General features: G+C 35.4%; 1 protein-coding gene across 1 annotated transcript in view; it reads right to left on the bottom strand.

Moving 5' to 3' along the window:
• Window positions 1–13,367, bottom strand: part of ADCY1 (adenylate cyclase 1) — a 720,437-nt gene that overhangs the window by 113,594 nt on the left and 593,476 nt on the right. The window contains exons 9-12 of the mRNA XM_053715756.1: window positions 12,245–12,439; window positions 10,742–10,839; window positions 7,214–7,298; window positions 2,677–2,766 (exon numbers count right to left, since the gene is read on the bottom strand). Of these exons, the coding sequence (XP_053571731.1) occupies window positions 2,677–2,766; window positions 7,214–7,298; window positions 10,742–10,839; window positions 12,245–12,439 (468 nt within the window). The remainder of the gene's footprint in view (window positions 1–2,676; window positions 2,767–7,213; window positions 7,299–10,741; window positions 10,840–12,244; window positions 12,440–13,367) is intronic.

Genomic DNA, 13,367 nt, shown 5'->3' with positions numbered 1-13,367 from the left:
ACTGCTGGGCATAATACACGTGTGGTGCGCAGTCGCATTTAGCAGCCTTCTAATTAGTAAAAAGCAAAACCAAAGCCATATATGTCTGCTATTTATGAACAAAGGGGATCCCAGAGAAGCATTTACAACCATGTATGCTATAATTGCATAAGTTTTTTGTAAATAATTTCAGTGAGAAACCTAAAGTTTGTGAAAAAAATTGTGAAAAAGTGAACAATTTTTTTTATTTGATCGCATTTGGCGGTGAAATGGTGGCATGAAATATACCAAAATGGGCCTAGATCAATACTTTGGGATGTCTTCTAAAAAAAAATATATACATGTCAATGGATATTCAGGGATTCCTGAAAGATATCAGTGTTCTAATGTAACTAGCGCTAATTTTGAAAAAAAGTGGTTTGGAAATAGCAAAGTGCTACTTGTATTTATGGCCCTATAACTTGCAAAAAAAGCAAAGAACATGTAAACATTGGGTATTTCTAAACTCAGGACAAAATTTAGAAACTATTTAGCATGGTTTTTGTTTGGTGGTTGTAGATGTATAAGAGATTTTGGGGGTCAAAGTTAGAAAAAGTGTGTTTTTTTCCATTTTTTCCTCATATTTTATAAATTTTTTTATAGTAAATGATAAGATATGATGAAAATAATGGTATATTTTGAAAGTCCATTTAATGGCGAGAAAAACGGTATATAATATGTGTGGGTACATTAAATGAGTAAGGGGAAAATTACAGCTAAACACAAACACTGCAGAAATGTAAAAATAGCCTTGGTCCCAAACGGACAGAAAATGGAAAAGTGCTGTGGTCATTAAGGGGTTAAACGTTCCCTAAAGACTTTTCTGTTCAGGGAAGCTTATCACCCGACTTATTAACAAACTAACTTCACTTAACTAACAGTTGCCCTCTATCTCCTCACTAATATCATTCTCACCTCTGCAGTCCCCACCTCCTGTTTCTCATCTTCCTACCCATCTAGATTGTAAATTCCCACGGGAATAGGGCCCTCAATTCCCCCTGTATTTGACTGTAAATTTTTGTCTTTTATTGTATTGTTTCTCCATTGTACTGTTATCCTTGTACCCATGGACAGCGCTGCAGAATCTGACGGCGCTTTACAAATAAAGAATAATAATAATAATACAGTGGCAATTTGCAGCTGGTTTAGATTCAGCAGTGACCACACAAATAACTCATGTTACTTACACTATACACACTGTTTATGGAGTCATAATAGACAGGTGTAATAGTGGTACTGCGGATCATATAATTTGAAAACATTATCTCTCAGTACGGTGAAACTTTATTTAACTGCAATGGATAAGTGTACTACTAGAAGCCATAGTTGACAGAGTATAAAAGCAAGGGTGAATATTTAAACCCCTGACTTTTGCTACACTTACCGGATATTACTTGCATACCCAGCATTGGGGAACAATATACAAATCCGTCTAATATATATAAGCAGAGCAAGCAAAACATTGGCATAAATGTTGATACTTATATAATGATCTAAACAACACAGCCATATTTGCAAGACACTGTCTTGCTGCTGTTACTATTTCTTAGGGTGACCATATTGCCGCTTTAAAAAGGGACACATATGAAAAATACATATGTCAGGGCTGTTTAAAGAAATGTTTTGTATAAGAACCCTGACATGTATTTCTCATATGTGTCCCTTTTTAAAGCGGCAATATGGTCACCCTACTATTTCTGTAACTGCTTTTGGGCACAAACAGTACACTCATCGATACTATCTAATCATTGCAACAATATAGGAACATAATTGTATCTAGACATAGTGGTTTAATTTTTCGGAATATGCACTTTCAAATTATTTCAAGATACAGTGCTCTCATTATTGTTTTACTACATAGTTCCTATATACTCAGCCGTCACTTTATATAGCCATCCTATATACTCAACCTGTATTAATATACAAGGAGTACCATCATACTTTATGCAATTGATATTTATACTACAATATAGGTCATTCATATTCCCTATAGTGATTCAATATTTGTCCTTAGGCCTGTAATATTAACCCAGGACAACCTTGCTACATAAGATATTATCAGAGGGAATAAATGATACATAAGCGTACTTGCTGCAATTGTTTTTAATATGTGTTACCCATTTTAATATTAAAATGAATAACATTTTAATTTTAACCTTACATGTACTAAACCTCCACATAAGAGGGAAGAGTGCTTTTCATGGTATCCTGTCCAGTTCTTATGCTGGAATTTGTCCTTAGAAGGATTTAGAGCAACTGTGCTATACGACCTCCAGATGTTAGTGTGTCCAAGGCTTTTGCTCAAACACTGACATTTTACTTTCCACTTGTAATATGAGAATAAAAATGGGAGCACAATGAATTGCACTCTAGCGATGTTGGCCCACCATAGTTCACTTGTAATCTAGGCCTATGTGATTAGTGCATGCATTGAAGCTCCAACGCTTGCAGCTCTCAAGCAGAAAACAGCAGACAAATAGGGGACAGGGTCTTGAAACCACAGCTTCTGATTGGTTGCCTAGTTATATAATGTCATTTTTGTGTTTGAGTATCCTTGTAAAATTCCTGACAGTCATATAAATCCAAAGGTAAAAGAGAAGGAAAAGAACACACACATAAGGATATGTATTAATTGTAGATGAATTCATGTATACTCACCACACATCCTTGTGCTACAGAATAAATTAATATTACTATGAAAATACACAAAATGGTTCGGATTTGTATTGTCAGGCACCCTGGAAAACACTGCAAGAAAAACCAAAAAAACAAAACAAAGAGTTAAACATTCATTAACATCTTATACCACTTCTAATTGAACTGTTGCAATATATTTTATCATTTACATTTGCTTATCTCTGCATCAATAAGTTTTTTTGTTGTTGCCAGAATTCTAATAAACTTAACAGCCAATGAAGAAATCATAGGAAAGTGTTTGCAGAATACTCTTATTATGTAAAAATAACATTAATACATACACTATATTTATCGCTTTAAACAATTTTACCTACAAAAATCAGATTATTATTCTTATTATCATTTTAATATAAAACACCAGCATTTTATGTAGCAATAAGACATTAGGGGGCCGATTTATCATTTGTCAGACGCCCAACATCGATAAATGCAGACAGCGTATGTTTGTGCAATACCGCCCCCTGCACATTTGCGGCCAATCAGCCCCTAGCAGGGGGTGTCAATCAACCCGATCATATCCGATCAGGCTGGTTGCTGTTCGCTGCCTCAGAGGTGGCAGACGAGTTAAAAGGACATTAAACCCAAAAATTTTCTTTCATGATTCAGATAGAGAATACAATTTTAAACAACATTCACATTTACTTCTATTATCTAATTTGCTTCATTCTTTAGATACCCTTTGTTGAAAAAATAGAAATAGACCTTGGTGAGCCAATCACTCGATGCATCTATGCGCAGCAACCTATCAGCAGCTACTGAGCCTATCTAGATATGTTTTTCAGCAAATAATATCAAGAGAATGAAGCAAATTAAATAATAGAAGAAAATTAGGAAGTTGTTTAAAATTATATGCTCTATCTGAATCATGAAAGAAAATTTAGGGTTGAATGCCCCTTTAAGGTGCAGTGGTCTTATGACAGCTGCTTCTTAACTTATGCTTCTGGTGAGCCTGAATGCTCGCGCGGAAACTGCTGCATTCACAGCATAATAAATCGACCCCTCAGTATGAGATTGCAGAGTACAAAATTGAAAAGTTAGAAAGAGTAAAGCACCCTGCTCATGAGCTGTAAGCCACCTTTACACAAGATGATTGACAGGACATATGGACTTGTGAGCGTATCATTTGTTATGTGACACTGTCATGTTTAAAGCATAGTGAAATGTATCACAGGAATATATAAAGAGGCCAATGGCTTCTAGACATGATTCATTAGATATGGGACACTTGTTTGTGTTTTTCTAGGAATTATTTTTGGGTGAGGTATATTCCTGTTATTGGGCTCTATCTCCCTCTCATCATGGAGGTCATTTCCTAAAACATAGCTTCCTGAAGAAATGATCTACATCACAGCAGAATTTTTGTTTTTTGCTAGTGCTGTTCTAGTAAAAGAAGACATTTTGCATTCTTTAGTTGGTGTGAGAGCACTACGCAGCTGTTACACAATTTTGGGAGAGTTATAATCCTTTGTTACTGCCCTGGAATATAGTCCTGCTTTTAATAGTCTAGGAAGCTTTTTTGCTTTGTTGCAGATAATATATTTTTTGCAATTCCTTATAGTACTGATAGTTAGACATGTGCATGGCGAAAAAATTCGATTTGGTTCGGATCTATTCAGATTTTTTTGAATTTCGGTTCGGAGTGATTCGAATTCGGAAAAATTTGAATCAATTCGGTTCAGATTTGTTTCGGATTCATTTGGGTTTGAATAAATTCGGTTCGGATTTGTTTCGGATTCATTCGGATTCGAATAAATTCGGCTGGATTTGGTTCGATTCGGTTCGGAAATTCGAAATTTCGGTAAGTGTTAGGTGGGATTAGACTAGTATTATGTACTAAATTCGGCTGGATTCGGTTCGGTTCGGAATTTCGGTAAGTGTTAGGTGGGATTAGATTTATATGTACAATAGTAGTGTAATCCATGGCCATCCGAATTTACTGAATAAATCCGAAGTAATTCGGATTTATTCGGTAAATTCGGCAGTATTTTAATTCGGAAATTCGGTTCGATCCGAATCGCCGAATTTTCCGAATTTTCCGAACTTCCGAATCGATCCGAAACGAATCGCACATATCTACTGATAGTCTTTGCTTTACATTTTCTGTCTTGATTCCTTAAAGAATATTATTATGGCCATCATTCTTTTCACGTAAGGCTCTATTATTTTATATTATATTGGGATCTTGGTGAAATGTATTAGTTTGTCACAAATTGATAAGAAGAAACAAAACCTTTTGGGCCAGTTTACAAGTGGAGCGCTATTTAACGCTCCTGCTTGAGTGTTAACTGCGCTAGAAGTAAGATTTGTGTGTGCGTCGGGTTGAGCTTGTATAACAAGTTGAAAATAAAAAGCTCTCACGCTAACCCAATCTGCTCAAAAATCCAAATTTACAATTTCACGCACGCATTAACGTATTCCCCCATAGAAGTCAAAAGAGCAAAAAAAGTGGAAAAGAACCTAAAACAATACTCCCATGCAAATCCAACCGCATATTCTTAAGTGCGCTAACTAGACATGAAAATATGAATATTTCACATTCCAGTGTTCTTCAAATAGAAGGATATGTTCTTTTATTCATTAATGCATAATTCTATATATATATATATATATATATATATATATATATATATGTATATATGATGTATTCTTTAAATATATATTTATACCTATATATATATATATATATATATATGATGTTTTTTTCACAAATATATATTTGTACCTATATATATATATATATATATATATATATATACACATACATACATATATATATATATATATATATATATATATATACACACACACACATACACACAAACATATATATATATATATATATATATATATGTATATACACACACATACATATATATATATGATTATAGATATATACAGATATATATAGGAATATCTATTTATAAATACATATAACATATTCTACTATGTGCAAAACATAGGAATGTGAAATATTTACAGTAAATACATAGTTAAAACCTTTATTAAAAATGAATATTGCTTAAATACAATTTTTAATGTTTTCATCTACTTAACTGTAAAGGGCTCCAATACACTGACATATATACACATATAAACGTATAAATACATATGTACACATATTTATAGTTTATATGTGTATATATGTCAGTAAATACATATAAAAACATATAAATACGTAAATACATATGTAAATATATATATATATATATATATATATTTATACACACACATATATACTGTATATATATACACAAACACACATGTATCCATATACATCTTTAGACATGTATATGTATGTATCTCAATGTTAAAGCCTTTTGCTTGCCTTTTTTTTTTCTAACACCTGAGGCACCTGATTGACACACCCTGCTAGCGGCCGATTGGCCGCGGATGTGCAGGGGGCGGCATTGCACAAGCATTTTACCAGAAATGCTTGTGCAATGTTAAATGCCAACAGCGTATACTTTCGGCATTTGGCGATGTAGTGCAGACATGATGCGCTATAACGAATCATGTCTGCCCGGGGTATGATAAATCTACCCCATCTTTGAGTCCTTATAATTTTTTTGTGCAATATTTATTAAAACTAATTTTATTTGATGGTATTATTATGAGTGCAACTGTACTTTGTAATGTATATTTGATGTGTTTTGTGAGACCTTTTTGTTTCGCAAAACAGTTAACCAGAGCTGTGAGGACACGCTAACATGACGAGCTTTAAAGTGAAAGTCAACCATAGCGTTTTTGAAACGCTAAGGTTGACTGTTGAAGAAAATGAAGGGCACTTTAACCTCTTAAGGACATATGACGGAATTTTTCCGTCATAAAACAATTGAGCAAACTGAAAGCTGTGTCCTTAAAGGGTTAATTTATGAAGTATAAGATACTTCATGCAGAAAGTGCCTTTATTCGTTTCAACCATTCGCCATTCTTAGCTGCTACATCAGCCCACGGCAAACAAATATTTTGCTAAGAGGTGACGTTTTCACCTCTTAGCAAATAGCCGTGCGGTAAATCCGGCTCCCATGGGTGCCAAACCGGATTTACCACACGGCTATTGGCTAAGAGTTGAAAATGTCACCTCTTAGCAAAAAAAAATTTTGGGCCATGAGCTGCCTTAGCAGCTAAGAACGGCAAACGGTTGAAACGAATAAAGGCACTTTCTGCCTTTTTATTTGTTTCAACAGTTAACCCTAGCATTTCAAAAACGCTATGGTTGACTTTCACTTTAACTTCAATTGCACTTAATCGATTGTGTTTACTTTAAGCTTGTAATACAAGCGGAAAACCTGATGCTTGCAAACACTAATTATCGTTCATGCATAACTGTTAGTGCTCCACTCATAATCTGGCCCTTTGTGTTTAAAAAGTTATACACATAAAATATAATTTCAGTTTTTACTGAAGACCATTAAAAGGAATATTCAGCAGTTTATTATGACTCTCTCCTTCAATAAATTTGCCAGATAGAATATTTTGTAATATAATTTAAACTTACCTGCACTCGTGTGACATGTAAGTACATAATACATGCCACTAGGAAGCATATGCAGAACACCAGAAGGACAAGGACTATAGTGCTTCTGTAAAAAAAAAAAAAACCCAGATGATTTCATAAATCACAATAAAACGATGGGGCCTATCTATCAAAGTGTCAACCGCAAATACGCCGGAATTCCGTGTCGTAATTGTTGCGAGATTGATCCGACCTAGTTATCAAAGTCTTAAGACCGGCAAATGTTGAAATTTGTGATGTATCATACGATCCGCCGGTCTCAATCTGACGCAGATCGATGCTTACGTCATTACAGATGTTCCGAATACACCTTCGGCTCTATTTGACACTTTTTCCCATTTATCAAACTTTTAACAGGTACGCTCGTGGCTATTCGGATGCATCGCACCTGGTTTTCAATCTGCCACCCTTGAGGCCGCGGATGCCATAGAAATCAATGGGAGTATGAAAGCACCGAAAGCTTACGTTCGATGCTGCAAGAGAATGAAGCATACCCCATTGATTTATATGGTAGAAAAAAAGTTATGTTTACACCTAACACCCTAACATAAACCCCAAGTCTAAACATCCCTAATTTGCCGCCCCCGACATCACCGCCACCTACATAATGTTATTAACCCCTATTCTGCCGCTCCCCAACCCCGCCACAACCTAAACTTATTAACCTCTAAACCTCTGGCCTCCCACATCACCACCACTAACTAAACCTATTAACCCCTAAACCATCAGCCCCCCACATCGTCAAAAACTAAATTAAGCTATTAACCCCTAAACCTAACAACCCCTTAACTTTAAATTAAAATTACTACATCCCAATCTTCAAATAAATTAAAACTTACCTGTAGACTTAAAATAAACTAATTTTAAACTATTAATTAACCTACCCTAACTATTATACTAAAATTAAATTAAACTACCAATTAAATAAAATAAATTACATATTAAAAAAACCTAACCCTACTAAAATTATTTAAATATACAATTAAACCTTATTAAAAGTATTAAATTACAAAAAAAAAAACAAGTTACCAAAAAACCAAACACTAAATTACAAAAAATAACAAACTATATTATCAAAAATAAAAACAGAATTACACCTAATCTAATAGCCCTATCAAAATAAAAAAGCCCCCCCAAAATAAAAAAAAACCTAGCCTACAATAAACTACCAATGGCCCTTAAAAGGGCCTTTTGTGGGGCATTGCCCCAAAGATATCAGCTCTTTTACCTGTAAAAAAATACAAACATACCCCCAACAGTGAAAACCCACCACCCAACCAACCCCCCAAATAAAAACCCTAACTCTAAAAAAATCTAAGCTACCCATTGCCCTGAAAAGGGCATTTGTATAGTCATTGCCCTTAAAAGGGCATTTAGCTCTTTTACATTACCCATACCATAATCTAATAATAAAACCCAAACCCACCCAAAAAAACCTTAAAAAAAACCTAACACTAACCCCCAACGATCCACTTACAGTTCTTGAAGTCCCGCTTGAAGGATCCATCCAGCCGGCGAAGTCATCATCCATGCGGCAAGAAGTCTTCATTCAGGCGGCCTCTTCGATCTTCATCCAGCCAGTGAAGTCCTCATCCTGGCGGCAAGAAGTCTTCATCCAGACGGCATCTTCTATCTTTATCCATCCGGCGCGGAGCGGGTCCATCCTGAAGACATCCGGCACGGAACATCCTCTTTATACGGTCGCCACCGTACACTGGAACTTCAATGCAAGTGACACCATCAAAGATGGCGTCCCTTGCATTCCTATTGGCTGAAAGATTTCAATCAGCCAATAGGAATTAGAGCTGCTTAAATCCTATTTGCTGTTCCAATCAGCCAATAGGATTTGAGCAGCTCTTATTCTATTGGCTGTTCCAATCAGCCAATAGAATGAGAGCTCAAATCCTATTGGCTGATTGGAACAGCCAATAGAATAAGAGCTGCTCAAATCCTATTGGCTGATTGAAATCTTTCAGCCAATAGGAATGCAAGGGACGCCACCTTTGATGGCGTCACTTGCATTAAAGTTCCAGTGTATGGCAGCGACCGTATGAAGAGGATGCTCTGCGCCGGATGTCTTCAGGATGGATCCGCTCTGCACCGGATGGATGAAGATAGAAGATGCTGTCTGGATGAAGACTTCTTGCCACCTGGATGAGGACTTCGCAGGCTGAATGAAGATCGAAGAGGCCGTCTGGATGAAGACTTCTTACCGCATGGATGATGACTTTGCCGGCTGGATAGATCCTTTAAGCGGGTCTTCAAAAACTGTAAGTGGATCTTCGGGGGTTAGTATTAGGTTTTTTAAGGGTCTTTTGGGTGGGTTTTATTTTTTTATTAGGGTCTGGGCAATGTAAAAGAGCTAAATGCCCTTTTAAGGGCAATGCACATACAAATGCCCTTTTCATGGCAATGGATAGCTTAGTTTTTTTTTTTAGCGTTAGGGTTTTTATTTGGGGGATTGGTTGGGTGGTGGGTTTTACTGTTGGGGGGGTTGTATTTTTTTTTACAGGTAAAAGAGCTGATATCTTTGGGGCAGTGCCCCTCAAAAGGCCCTGTTAAGGGCCATTGGTAGTTTATTGTAGGCTAGGTTTTTTTATTTTGGGGGGGAATTTTTATTTTGATAGCGCTATTAGATTAGGTGTAATTCTTTTTTATTTTTGATAATTTAGTTTGTTATTTTTCGGTTTTTTATTGGTAACAGTGGTTTTTTTTTTTGTACTTTTAATAAGGTTTAACTGTATATTGAAATAATTTTAGTAGGTTTTTTTAATATGTAATTTATTTTATTTAATTAGTAGTTTAATTTAATTGTAGTATAATAGTTAGGGTAGGTTAATTAATAGTTTAAAATTAGTTTATTTTAATTCTACAGGTACATTTTAATTTATATTAAGATAGGGATGTTGTAATTTTAATTTAAAGTTAAGGGGTTGTTAGATTTAGGGCTAATAGCCTAATTTAGTTTTTGGCTGTCTGGGGGGCTGACGGTTTAGGGGTTAATAGGTTTAGTTAGTGGTGGGGATGTGGGAGGCCAGAGGTTAATACATTTAGTTTAGGTTGCGGCGGTAGCGGGGAGCAGCGGGATAGGGGTTAATAAGTTTATTTAGGTTGCGGCCGTGGTGGGATAGGGGTTAAACATTTTAATATAGTGGCGGCTTTTAGTGAAATGGTATAAATAAAGTTAGGAAAAACACGAATATCAGCGTCATCAATGACTGTTAGTTAACAACAGTTCGATGCTCATCGCCCCGTACTTGGTGCCCGTGATGGTTTTATTTATAAATATGGAGATTGTATTCAGATCCACAGCCGCAATGTTAGACAAGCGTATTGACACCCGCGAATGCAATATAGTTGACGCTTTGATACATATCCCCCTATGTGTGTGTGTGTATGTATATATATATATATATATATATATATACACACACACACGCATAGTTTTGATAAATTATGTGTGCTTTTTAAATTCACCACTACAGGGTACCTTTATTAAAATATACTTACTGTGGGATTATTAGAAGGTAGACAAGGCCAAATAAGGCAGCTAAGATTAATGAAAGAACAACTGCACTGGTGAAATATTCATCATGAAGCTGGTGGTACTGTCAATGAGAGAAAAACAAACAATGAATACTTCTATTATTCTTTTAATATACCTTCTTTCTCTCCCATACACTTCTTATTTTTAAAACATATTAAGTAACCCCCCCATGAAAAATAAAATAAATTAATAATTTGTATTTTTTTATCTATCAGTTCTCTTGAGCATCATACCTTTTACAAATCATTATCTATATTATCGCTGTTCATTTTGCTGCTTCTTAGCTGCACTCATGCATCAACACATACTTTTCAAAACACTTAGGCCCCAATCACAATCTATCGTCGATTTGCTCCCAAAAAAGCTTTTTGCTCTGTGTTCAAATTGGGAGACGAGTTTATTGTTTATTGAGTGATATTGTATTGTTTGATAAAAACCCTGTTGCCACAAATGCATTTTCAACCAAAAAACTCCAAAAAAAAGACTTAATGTATGTAAGTTACCTGTTTTAGAAATAGGAACTGAAACAGAAACTGGGAGGAAGGTCTCTTGAAACTGACCCATACAATAGACCATTCACACATTTTAAGGTTACAGAAAAGCTCTTTTCATATAACCTCTGTTCACTCAGCAAGGAAAATACTCATTTACATGTGTGGCATTAACGTATTGTTATCAGAATATATTCTAAACACTCAGTGTCCATATGAATGCCATACATATCTTGGCAGAATGGACATACTTCTATCGTCCCTTTAGGGCAATAGCATCTACAAATGACATTTTATTATATTTTATTTTTTCATATTTAATTGTAATTCTCACTCACATGGTGTGATTGTCACAGAAAGTACTGATGTTATTAAAATTGTGTTTATCGCTTAGTTGTGACTTTCATGCGTAGCTATTGCAATCCGTTTCTAACCGCACCACTGCTAACTCATCTAAATGCATCTTTAAGGCTGTTAGTATGGCTAAACTGTGCACAGTTTCTCTGTTGCTATATGGTCGCTTTGCAAATTTCACAAGGATTGTTTTAAATAAGATAGTTTCCATTTTGGTGTAAACTGTAATGAAAATGTGGACTGTGAGTTTCTATGCAAAACACTTTAAATATATATATCCATACAAATATAGTTAACAATCTCACTGCTTCAAGAGTGTGAAATCTTCTCCAACTTATCTTTCTTCCTTGGCTTGTTAGAATGAACTGATTCTCCCACTCACCAGGATGGACATTCACATGATCTAATCTTCACCCACCTGTGCTCTATTTCACATTTAAACAGCTTCTCATTTCCTATTCCTAACCACCATTTCTTAATATGTAATAGTATCACTGCATCCGCTGGTTTCCCTCCTCCAAATCCCAATCAAGACCTTACCCTAAACCTTAAATAAAACCCCTCAATCCTAACACTATTCTGGATGATGTTAGTTGAATTAATGTTAGTATTTCCACTTACTTTCTGTTCACGATCAATATGTTTATATTTTAAAGTTATAAAATTCATGTCTGTAAACTCTGAGTCTGTCTGTCGAGCCTCTATCAAACGGCTTATGTAACGGTTTACACGTGTTCCTGGAGTATTGTGTATGACATTTGTAGTAAAAGAGGATCGATTCCTGAGTTTTTCAGAGGCTGTGCGTAAAGCTCTCCTCTGCAGGCAAAAAACAAACATCATAAAAGTTAAATAGAAAAATATAGCAGAAGTAAAAGCTACATGTATAACTTTAAACCATTACTAAACCATTGCTATTTCCTTTAGCTAGGTTTCCTATTGGACTTCTCATATAATGTAAGAGTAAACAGTGTATGTGTGTGTGTGTGTGTGTATGTATGTGCATATACAGTATATATATTTATTATGATTATATAGACACTGGATGTGGTGTCTGGAATATTGTCTCTTCCATAGCAACATTTTACTACAAAGAAGGAGAGGGTGTACTGTAGAGCAGGGGTCAGCAACCTTGGGTCCCAGATGTTTTAGAAATACATTTCCCATGATGCTCAGACAGCCTAAAGAGTGTCTCAGCATCATGGGATATCTAGTTCCAAAACATCTGGGGGCCTGAGGTTGCTGACCCCTGCTTTAGAGGATTCTTAAACTAATCTATATTACTAACCTTAAAGGTACATGCTAGATAGATAGATATTTATTAAAATTTAAAAATAATATACAGATATATTTGTTTAAATTTTGGGGTTGATCTCAATCATTTAGAATTTTTTATCTAAAGATTTTTCACCATTAAAGTGTATGGAGAGTATGTTGCTAATTCATTTGATAAGCTTTTCTAAAAGAGTGTAACCTCTATATCAGTTGTTTAAATATTGAAAAAATAAGTGTAAATTTTAAGGTCCATAAAGCAATGGGCTACACCATACTATAACCTAGGTTGAGCGTTTCTCTCTTTTTATTTATGCAATTTATGACTCTTAAGGAAGTCTCCCTAAGCATGATGCGGGAGTCCAGACATGGACCCGTTGCTCAGTGTGCCTAGAGGGATATGGCTTCACCTCACTGACGAGGCCCACATTAGGCCGAAACGTACGTCTGGGGTTTTGCTCTTTCTCTCGTTCAG

This window comes from Bombina bombina, chromosome 5, assembly GCF_027579735.1.
Source record: "Bombina bombina isolate aBomBom1 chromosome 5, aBomBom1.pri, whole genome shotgun sequence".
NCBI classification, from domain to species: Eukaryota; Metazoa; Chordata; class Amphibia; order Anura; family Bombinatoridae; genus Bombina; species Bombina bombina.
This window is presented reverse-complemented; position numbering and strand designations above follow the sequence as displayed.